Below are 10,542 nucleotides of genomic sequence, written 5' to 3'. Positions count from 1 at the left end.
ACCAGGCCCTGTATCACGTGGCTGCGTCGCTATTTAAGTCCCGTACGGTGAAGTAGACGCGCCTGAAGACAATAGCGCCCAATAGGACGGCACGGCGCGGATCTGATTCAAGTTGTGCGTGATTCACCGTATTTGTATGTCACTCGCGGATTGTCCTGCGGCGGGTCGTCCAGTCATCCACCCCGCATTTGATCCAATCAAACAATGATGAATTTTGATTTTGAGTGTGGCTATTCAATCTGCCAGTTCATTCATTCATTCACTGTCTTTTCTGCTCACCGCAACCTCACTTAACAATCGCTGCTACCCGATTGTTGGGCTCGAGTCTATTGTTGCCGGTGACCCCACGCACACAAGTTTGAAGGGAGCAGTTTTGCCTATACTGCCCGACAACCGACTGTGAACAACCGTCCTCGCCCACATTCGGTAGCCTCTTCTGCGATCGCGTTCAAGTTCGATTCTCGACACAACAGGCACAATGTCGGACAAGTTAACCAGGTAAGAAGCGGAGACCATACGGTTCTCATCAACCAGGGCTGACCTGATTCAGGATTGCAATTGTCAACAGCGACAAGGTTCGTTATTTATACCGTTCTCTTGGTATTGCCGTCCGTCAAGTTATATTAACAAGACTGTTTTCGCCCTGCAGTGCAAACCGAAGGTGAGGGAATTCAAAATAATGTCCAAATGAGCGGTTGGGCTGACTGGTCCTAGAAATGTCGACAGGAATGCAAGAAGTCCTGCCCTGTGGTTCGAACCGGCAAACTCTGTATCGAAGTTACTCCCGAGTCCAAGATCGCCTATATCTCTGAGCGGCTGTGCATCGGTTGTGGTATCTGCCCGAAAAAATGCCCCTTTGGAGCAATCCATATCATCAATCTGCCAACCAATCTTGAGACTCAAGTCACCCACCGATACTCGGCAAACAGTTTCAAGTTGCACAGACTTCCTATGCCCCGACCTGGGCAGGTCCTTGGTTTGGTTGGTACCAACGGTATTGGCAAGAGCACGGCCTTGAAGATTCTCAGTGGCAAGTTGAAGCCAAACTTGGGAAGATATGACAATCCTCCGGACTGGGAGGAGATACTGAAGTACTTCCGTGGATCTGAACTGCAGAGTAGGTTGTGGACTGGGCTGTGTTTCGTGGCCGGCCGCTGACGCTGTGACAGACTACTTCACAAAGGTACTTGAGGATGACCTCAAAGCCATTGTCAAGCCACAGTATGTGGATCAACTCCCGCGCGCCATCAAAGGTCCCGTCAAGACCGTCAAGCCTCTCATCGAAGCCAAGTCTGAACTAGGCAACCTGGACCATATTATGGATGTGCTTGGTACGTTTAGGCTAAGACTGTATAGAGGAAGAAGATGCTAATCCCCTCCAGAATTGAGAAACGTTGCGGATCGAGAAATCGGCCTCCTTTCTGGTGGTGAGCTGCAGCGGTTTGCCATTGCGCTTGTCTGCGTCCAGAAGGCGGACGTTTACATGTTCGACGAACCCAGTTCGTACCTCGATGTCAAACAGCGTCTGAGTGCGGCCAAGACTATCCGCGAGCTGCTTCGCCCTGACGACTATGTTATTGTCGTGGAGCACGATCTCTCTGTTTTGGATTACCTTTCCGACTTCATTTGCGTTCTCTACGGTAAACCCGCCGTCTACGGTGTGGTCACTCTCCCTGCCTCCGTGCGAGAAGGTATCAACATTTTCCTGGATGGCAATATCCCCACGGAGAACCTGCGTTTCCGTGAGGAAAGTTTGACCTTCCGACTCACGGAAGCCGGTGAGGACTACATGGTGGATAAGGCACGTGCTTTTGAATATCCGACCATGGAGAAGACACTTGGAAACTTCCATTTGAAAATCGAAAGTGGGAGATTTACCGATTCTGAAATCATTGTCATGATGGGAGAGAACGGAACTGGCAAAACCACGTTTTGTAAGATGCTCGCCGGCATTGAGAAGCCCGATGGCCTCCAGAAGGTCCCTCCGATGAACATCTCCTTTAAGCCGCAGAAGATTACGCCAAAGTTCCAAGGCACTGTTCGGCAACTCTTCTTCAAGCGTATCAAGGCATCCTTCTTGAACCCCCAGTTCCAGACCGACGTCTACAAGCCATTGAAGATCGACGATTTCATCGACCAAGAAGTTCAGAATCTCTCCGGAGGTGAATTGCAACGAGTCGCCATCGTCCTCGCTCTGGGCCTTCCCGCCGATATCTACCTGATTGACGAGCCTTCCGCTTACCTGGACTCTGAACAGCGTATTATTGCTGCCCGCGTGATCAAGCGATTCATCATGCACAGCAAGAAGACCGCCTTCATCGTCGAGCACGATTTCATCATGGCCACGTACTTGGCTGACCGTGTCATCGTGTTTGATGGAAAGCCCTCGGTCAACGCTCGTGCCAACACTCCTGAGAGTCTCTTGACCGGGTGCAACAAGTTCCTCAAGAATCTGGACGTCACTTTCCGCCGGGACCCCAACTCGTACCGCCCGCGAATCAACAAGTACCAGTCCCAGATGGATCAGGAGCAGAAGCTTGCTGGAAACTACTTCTTCTTGGAAGAGAGTTGAAATCCCTGTTTTCACCAAGGGCATTTTTGAGCACGATTACCGTCATTTGGACGGTCACCGCAAACAGCACCACCAGGGAAACCATGACCGCCAGCACCATGAACCATTGCCACCCCCACCCAACAACGATAACTCTGTGGGATTGGACGCAACGGCTACGGGTGCAGTTGCGAAGGCAGGCCGCGGCGGCCGGGGAGTAGCTGGCGCCGAGGATGAGTGTGGGGAAGGAGACGACGACGACGACGACGAAGAGGGCAAAGCAACTAGCGGTTGGCGAATACCTGCATTTGTCATGTCCGCTAGAGCTTTGACATGTGGCCTAAGTGGTCGCTTCCCAAGTCAAAACTGAGGCATAGTCGAGTCAAAGGAACGGAGAGGTTTGAAGATGAACCTGAAGGAGCAGCATGGAAGAGTGCGCTAGGCACAGGAAACAGCAGTAGAAGAAATGAGTTTGGAATCTCATGAGCACAGGACCAACGGTCGAACACACAGGACTAACCCAGAGTCACTCGTTTAGAATCAAAGCCGGCAACCTGCCGTACTTCTCAACCGATCCTCACAAGTCATCGTACCAGTATTTGACATGTAATCGATGAAGATGTGGTGGCTGACCATGTCGTCGGCGCTTGAGCGCTCGAGAGCACTGCGCCTGACAACACCAGGCAATTGTAGGGGTGGGAGCGTAGGCCAGGGAGGTTTTTCGACTTGTCTCCCTGCCAGCCCTCTATATCCGTCCCGCAAGCGAAGGTGACATGAAGGCGATAAACAATCGACACACGCCACACCGCACAGCACCGCACCGTGTATACCTGACTTCTCAACATAGTACTATCTGGCATACAGTACCACGACGCCCTTTTGGCAAGAGCTTGTTTCCTTCACAGGAGGTGATATGTCTGCCGTGGGCATACGGATAATAAAAATCAGTCAGGTAGATACAGTACGTTTATCAGGCATCGTCAGTACAGTAACGCCAGACAAGCCACGTACTTATGGCGCAATGCCACGGTAGCCTGTACCCATGTATCTAGGTCAAATCCAAATCCAAGTTGTTCAGTCTACCCATGCAGCACACCATCATCAGCTGGTGGCGCACGTCATTCTTCAGCCTCACTCATCCTTGCGCCTACCCCCTCTCCGACATACGACTGTAGTAGTAGCATTACACCATTGCAACAACCACCGGCATACAATGTAGTACTAGTATTTATTCCTTCAACAGGATATCTACCTCCATTAAGAGTCCTCTCTCCTTCGGTCTGTCTAATTCTCTTTCTCCTTTGCCGACTTCAAGTTGTCCAAAGTCCAATCATGACCCTCCGTGCCCTCGTTCAAATCATCCTCCACACAACCGGCTTCACCTCATCCACCACTGGCAGCGGGATATTCGATGGTACCTGTAGTGATGACGACTTCTTCAACGAGCCCTCAGCCATGAGACCACCGCGGCTGACTGCTGCTGCTGCTGCTGCTGCCGCTGCCGCACAAGACTCTACAACTACTATCAAGGATAGCGGTACTAATAGTCCAAGTCGAAGTTTAGGCGGAACCAATGGCAGTATCTGGAACTTGAACCTGGATTGGAACTTGGACCACCATGGTCATGATTATTATGGTTCTTATGGTCCATCGGCTGCCTCCTATCAACCAGTGGCAGTCGACGACCACCGCGAAGATGGCGGCAGCAACGCAGCCAACGCCAACGAACAGACGCGACAGGATGTGGCGGCGATTCATCACTATTACTACTATTATGCGGCGCCCAGTGCTTAATATCGAAATCGAGAACATACCGCTCATCAAGATCTCGGACTTCGAACTGGTTGAATTGATGCCCTTAGTTTGGTACATGTACCCTGCAGGACACCTGGTTCTGGTTTGCTTGGTACCCAGGTGTGCATCCTACGACTAGGAGGCTGTCTATCTTACCCCCTGGCCCCAGTCAAGCGCGCACGGAAGAAAACCTCTTGAGGGTTTGTTCTCTCCCAGAGAACGCATCGCACATCTCAAATGCAGTGGACCGCATCGTCACCACGCAGAACGAGAGTCTGCATTGACCCTGACGGTCATGGATTGACGCTACCGGAGACTGAAACCCAGCATCTGGCTGGCATATTCGCAACTTCTTGATGAATGAAAAGAAGACTCGACGCGGCATCTGTCCCCGAGTTTTATTATCGCTGGGTAGGGGGTTGATGCACTCCTGTTGGGCCAATTTGCGCTTCTGCTCTGCCAATTTGGGAGAATCAACGCTTCTGAAGAACACATCAACCACAGCATGGCAAGATACAAGACGGCACCGCCTTTATTATTGTCCTCCATCGGCCACTTGCTGCTTGGCTTTCCACTGGTGGGCCATCTGTAACAGTTTGGACATCTTGGCCGCGCTCTCGTCGTCCGCCGGGAAGACATAGTCGATGTACTCTTCGAACCGGTCCTCCTCGATCTTTCTCCTCTTCTTGACCTTCCGAGGCATCTGTTTCTCGATCTTTTCAATATCCTCGGGCGAGCCGTGCGTCTGTTCGAATGACCGCCAGGCATTCAGCAAATCCACCCGTTCCTCTTTCATCTCTTTAGACTTGAAGAGCTCATGGGCACGCTCGAAAATCTTACGAGCCCGTCTCTTGGCGTCCTCGCTGACACGGGCTTCTTCGTCTTCACCAACTTCCGGCTCGTTGGGATCCGGCACGTTGATCTCGAACCGGGCATAATTGATCCAGACCTTGACGTGGTCGGTCTTGCCGAGAAGTCGCTCATACAACGCCCGCGCACGGTCGTATTCCTCCTCATACTCCTCAAAGTCAATATAAGCCTTCCACACCAGTTCCGGCATGTCCAAAGTGGGCTGGTCAATGGCCAGCTCATAGATGGCCCGCGCGCGGTCCAAATCGTCGAGTCCACGCTCCAGCTCTGCGAACTGGATCCACGCCTGACTGTTGGATGGATTCCATTCAAGCTGTTTCTCGTACAGCGTACGACACCGGCCAAACTCGAACAACTGCTTCTCCAGCTCGATGTAGCCCCGAAACAGTTTGTCCTTGGGGCACATGCCAATGGCCTGGCCCAGCGTCTTCCTTGCCGCCTGCAGCTGCATCTGCCGGATCTCAAATTGCGCCTTTAAAAGCCAGATCTTGGCGAACGTCCATTTCTTATGCGGGATCAGCTTCAGACACTCTTGGTACACTTGGCGGGCCCTCTCAATGTCCTTGTCGGACAGCTCTTCCCATATAGCATAGAAAATCCAAAGATAGATATACCTCCGCCAGTGGCGCTTTTCCTGCGAAGGCGGGATTTGGGCGATGGCTCTCTCGTAGACGTCTCTGACACGCTCGACGTCGCCTCCAGTTTCCTCCAACCTGGCGAAATCGAGCCAAGCATCATAATTGCGCGGATTGGCCTTGACCTGCTCCTCATATTGGACTCTCCGTTTCCCCAAGATGACATCTTCGACGCCCTCACGATTGCCAAACTGTTTTTCAAACTGCGTGTAGGCCTTATGCAACAGGGCCGCACGCGAGCGCGGCAATCTGTCCAAAGCATACTTGTAGATGGCCCTTGCCCTCTCGTACTCCTTGAGCTTCGCCTCGTAGCGAGCGTAGGAAATAAACAATTTCTCATCCATAAAGTCGTCGCCGAGGGTCTCAATGGCAACACCATAGACATCACGGACAAGCTGACTTGTCCCGTTTTCCTCCTCGAACTTTGCCCAGCGGATCCAGTTCCGGGGCTCCGGGTGGACGATAGTGAAGCGCTCGAAGATGGCGCGGGCACGATCGTATTCGCCATACCGTTTCTCCAGCTTGATGTACGCCAGCCACGCGGCCTCGTCGGGCTCCCAGCTCATCCAGCGCTCAAACACCTGCCGGGTTCCGGGAATGTTGCCCAGCGTCTCCTCCATGTACACATATTTGTACCACAGCTTGTCGACGCGGGGCAAGATCGTCACGGCCCGGTCCAGCAGGTTGCGCGCATGGTTGATGTTCCTCGTCTTCATCTCCGCCTCGATGTATCGGATCCAGAGCGCCACATGTGTGCTGTCTACGTCCAATGCTCGTTCAAAGATCGACCGCGCCCGTCGGTATTCCTTCTGCTCCAGCTCCCACTGCGCGTACCGCATCCAGTTGTTCATGTTGATCCGGTTGCGCCGCACATAGTCTTCAAATTCCTTGCGCTTCCGCCCCTGGAACTCGTGCAGTTCTTCCAGGTCCGCAAACCGCTGCGTCGGCGCCTGCACCCCGGGCTCTTGTCGGTCGACGGCCTCCCGCAGCAATTGCTCTGCCGATATCTGCACTGGCGCAGGCGCCTTGTTCTTGACCCGCGGAGGGCCTCTTGACGAATCCATCTTTGCAAATACCTAATCGTGACCACACGGAAACTGAAGATCGGTGCAGACGGGACGAAAAATCCGAACCGTGCTATGACAAAGACGACTCGGTTGCTCGCGGTGCTTCAAAAAAAGAGACTATTGAATTTCGCCCCGCGGCCAAGGGCAGACGCAGGTTCGTACCCGTCCGCAATAGCTTGTCGCCGACTTCTATCACTGCTGGAAGTCGAAGCAGGTTAACTGCTGAGTCCAACTTGAACTCCGCCGGGAGATGTTGTTACTTCTAGTCGTAGCACGCAGGCTGCGTAGAGAAGTTGAAAGGCCGAATAAGTTTAGTAAATGATACGCTAGTAGTAGTGGGGCACTTTAAGAGTTAACTAGTCTTATTATGGTATAGAGACACCGGAATCCGTTAACCTCTATTGTACTGTCACAACTATTCCATGCTATACAATGGCACCAGCTTCATGTGCTTTTGGATGAGTGTCAAATCTCGAGTTCCAATCGCTGTGGCGAGGGATGACCACTGGCATCACCCGGTGTCTTCATTTCCGCCTTGCTATCTACTGCAACAAGAACGGAATGGTCGCGTGCCTAATCTTCGCCCATCATACGCCCGATGTGATCAACACCTATTTCAATACAGGGCAAACGAGAAAGAAACATATTCAGGTGTAGATTCAAAGACATCTCTTTTACTTTTCTGTTCCAACATACACTGACTCTGCTCCTCGCCCTGCACTCAGTGGCTTCGAGATAGTCTCTCCCGACCTCGTTCTTACGCTATGCAGATTACAATCAAAAAGATTCCACCAGATTAGTTTCGGCGTGTTGGTTCAAGCTGATCTCAATCTCGGGATCTGGCTTTTAGTTGATGAAAACGGGGTTGACCGAGCCGAAAGATCACTGAAACAGATCACTCGTCTCTGACTTGATAATGTCTGCGACGTTGTCAGATAATTCGGCAGGCTGCTCTGTGAGGACCTGCTTCAGCTGGCTCTTGAACTCTGGCAGCCTCTCGTGCTTGGCGTCCAAAGCGTTGAGAGCGAGGAGACATTTGGTGGCGAGCAAATATTTCTTGCGGCGCATGTACACCTCAAAGCCGACAGACTGAGCGGCAACTGACTGAGGAGACAGTTCAAGTAATGGAGTCAGGAACTTCATGGCGTCCTTGAGCGGCTCTTTCGTCTCCACCAAAGTCTTGCCGAAGGGGTCAGGATCTTCCTTCTTGTTGTCGGGATCTTCGCTTTTCGGCGTAGGTTTGGCAGCCTTGAGGGCAGCCTTCTTCTCCGCTTCGGCCTTTTCCATCTTTTCTTGTTCCCTCTTGGCCTTCTTAAGCGCCTTTTTCCGATCCGCCGCACTCATCTCGCCGGGTTTACTGGTCCCATTGCCGTTATCCATGATCGGGCCGTGTACGAGGTCAGGATTGTCGGCCAGCAGAATGTAAGCTTGGACCGCTGAGAGGGCCATGTTATGGTAAAACGGATGTTCACGTAGTCGGTCCTCCCATCGCAACATGTCAATGTAGGCACGAATCATGCCTTTCCGCAGTGAAAAATTGTGGAAATCAAACTGATCCTCCTGCCAAAGGTCGAAGATGGCAGAGACCTGGTGGAACCGTTTCAATGCCAGTCCCAGTTTCCGTTGGCGGAGGTATGATTGTCCGTCTTCCGTGAGGTACCACACGCATTGCATATCGATCAAATCGCTTAGGGGGCCGCCAGTCTTGTTTTGGGTGAACTTGCCTGCGGTCTCCAAAGCCTTGTCGTTTTGATCGGCTCGCAACTGATATTTGGCGCACTTTGTGTTGATAGCCCGATCCTTCTCGTCTAATGAGCGGGCCTGGTCCATGAGCTCGGCGGCCTTGACCAAGTCACCCTTGTGCTTGTAAGTCCGTGCCTTGACCGCATGAAAGTCTACCGATTTGGGCTCGAGCTCTATGCATTTGTCGGCATATTCCAAGGCCTTTTCGAGGTTCCGACTGAGCTTGTAGTTGTAATGCTGTGCAAGGAAGTAAAGGGCCGAGGATTTGAAGCGCGAGTCCTCTTTGCTCTCGCCATTCTCCGAGGCTCCATTCGTTTGGGAACCTAACTTGCCGGCCGCATACCCCTCGGCCAATTCTTGGACGATGTCACGCTTCGACTCGTCCATGTACAAGTGCTTAATGTTGGCGAACGTCGAAGGTATGCCTTTTCGCAGCATTCTCTGTAAATAGGCGTCTGCAGCTTGTCTGAAATCATCCCCCGTGAGAACATCTAGAATTCGCCGTCTTGGCAGATCTGCCTTGGGAAATTTGTCTGCTAGCTCCTGATACGTCTTGTGGAGTTCCGAAACCGGGCCGTCTTTCAGTCCCTTGGCCTCGACGTAACCATCATAGTAAGCTGAATCGTCCGGGTTGCGCTCCAAAAGAGCTGCGTAAGCAGCCTCAGCCTCTTGTTTCCGACCGAGACGAGCGAGATAGTCCGCACGCATCTCCATGACGGCCTGAACATCCGGGCTTTTCTTCCCCACCGCCTCCAGGTGATCTAACGCTTTCTGAATGTTGCCCGACTCTGCGATGATGGAGTTCTTGTAGAGAACGGCTTCCCAATGTTCGAGATCAGATCTGCTGGGCTTCGTCTTCAAGGTATCCTCGTAAGTGGAGAGCACGGTCTCGGCGTCCTCGTAATTTCCCGCCAGATGGTGCGCAATAGCGAGGGCGGTCCAGTTTTGCCTGACGCTGGGCCTTTGCGTCAACATACTCCTCCGACTTTGGACGTAACCTTCGTAGTCTCGCATCTGGATTTGAAGATGAGCCAAATCTCGTTGTATAGGCGCCGAATCGGGCTCTAGTCTCAGCGCAAACTTGTAGGCCTTGATGGCTTCTTCATAGTTCTTCTCACTACGATAGAGTAATCCGTAGACGTGCCAGCAGACATGTGACTTCATGTTGTTGTTCAGGGCGACCTTGGCCAGAGCGAAAGCTTCCTCAGTCTGACCTTGCGACCCGATTATCAGGGCTTTCATTGCGATGGTGTCGGCATGGTTGGGATTCTTTCGCAGGATTTGTTCCGCAGCTTTGAGGCCTACGGGAGGATGATGAGCCTCGCTCCGAGAAAGACACAAGGGTCTCACCTTTTTTATATTGCTTGTTCTCAAAATGCCGAACCACCTGTCTGAACAGAGCGGCATCTTTATGGCTCAGTTGTTGTTGCGCCTGAGCCATATTGGGCGGGAAGATTAGGTCTCGGTAATACGTTCAATTATCTGAGAGTCGGTCGATGCGGGTCGGGATGAAACAACAACGCCAGAAGAGTGCAAGCTTAGAACATGTCAACTGAAGCCAACAACAGGACATATAAGAAAAGTGCTGGAATGGCGCTGCGTAGGGAAGTGAAGAGCCGGTGGTGCAGAATCAAGCCGGCTTCGAAGACGGTTGTCCGCAGTTTGCGGCCAGCCTCGTCAGGCTTGGCAGCATCGTTTCCGCCGGGGCAAGTCAGCCTCGTTCTCGCTGCCTCACGCAGCAGGCATTTATTTGGGCGAGGTATCTACAATGGACCACACAATGTAATGATATCAGGTTCAACGCCTCAAGCTATCTAATGTCCGTGATGGTATCATGTAATCCATGCTCCCTACTCCGTCAACAGGCGTACCCCTTAACACT

The 10,542-nt window shown here is 52.3% G+C and overlaps 4 protein-coding genes across 4 annotated transcripts; 2 read left to right on the top strand and 2 right to left on the bottom strand.

Annotated features, from left to right (window-relative positions):
- Window positions 1-202: 202 nt before the first annotated feature.
- Window positions 203-3,125, top strand: HMPREF1120_04254 (translation initiation factor RLI1). Its single transcript, XM_009158372.1, has 6 exons — window positions 203-498; window positions 551-575; window positions 650-661; window positions 715-1,117; window positions 1,170-1,331; window positions 1,383-3,125. The coding sequence occupies exons 1-6, from the start codon at window positions 479-481 to the stop codon at window positions 2,570-2,572; spliced, it is 1,812 nt and encodes a 603-aa protein (XP_009156620.1). The 5' UTR covers window positions 203-478; the 3' UTR covers window positions 2,573-3,125.
- Window positions 3,126-3,674: 549 nt separating this feature from the next.
- Window positions 3,675-7,207, bottom strand: HMPREF1120_04252 (pre-mRNA-splicing factor clf1). The gene has a single exon (XM_009158370.1). The coding sequence runs from the start codon at window positions 6,912-6,914 to the stop codon at window positions 4,881-4,883; it is 2,034 nt and encodes a 677-aa protein (XP_009156618.1). The 5' UTR covers window positions 6,915-7,207; the 3' UTR covers window positions 3,675-4,880.
- Window positions 3,884-4,345, top strand: HMPREF1120_04253 (uncharacterized protein; the record flags this gene model as incomplete). Its single annotated transcript, XM_009158371.1, has 1 exon — window positions 3,884-4,345. The coding sequence occupies one exon, from the start codon at window positions 3,884-3,886 to the stop codon at window positions 4,343-4,345; it is 462 nt and encodes a 153-aa protein (XP_009156619.1).
- Window positions 7,208-7,799: 592 nt separating the features above from the next.
- Window positions 7,800-10,101, bottom strand: HMPREF1120_04251 (N-terminal acetyltransferase catalytic subunit (NAT1); the record flags this gene model as incomplete). Its single annotated transcript, XM_009158369.1, has 2 exons — window positions 7,800-9,961; window positions 10,011-10,101. The coding sequence occupies 2 exons, from the start codon at window positions 10,099-10,101 to the stop codon at window positions 7,800-7,802; spliced, it is 2,253 nt and encodes a 750-aa protein (XP_009156617.1).
- Between the last annotated feature and the right edge of the window lie 441 nt (window positions 10,102-10,542).

This window comes from Exophiala dermatitidis, assembly GCF_000230625.1.
Source record: "Exophiala dermatitidis NIH/UT8656 unplaced genomic scaffold supercont1.3, whole genome shotgun sequence".
NCBI lineage: Eukaryota > Fungi > Ascomycota > Eurotiomycetes > Chaetothyriales > Herpotrichiellaceae > Exophiala > Exophiala dermatitidis.
This window is presented reverse-complemented; position numbering and strand designations above follow the sequence as displayed.

Coding starts and splice junctions, on each gene's coding strand:
- HMPREF1120_04254 (XM_009158372.1), top strand. CDS start 479: ATGTCGGACAAGTTAACCAG. Junction 1,118..1,169: donor CCGTGGATCTGAACTGCAGA/GTAGGTTGTGGA, acceptor ACGCTGTGACAG/ACTACTTCACAAAGGTACTT. Junction 1,332..1,382: donor CCATATTATGGATGTGCTTG/GTACGTTTAGGC, acceptor AATCCCCTCCAG/AATTGAGAAACGTTGCGGAT.
- HMPREF1120_04252 (XM_009158370.1), bottom strand. CDS start 6,914: ATGGATTCGTCAAGAGGCCCTCCGCGGGTCAAGAACAAGGCGCCTGCG.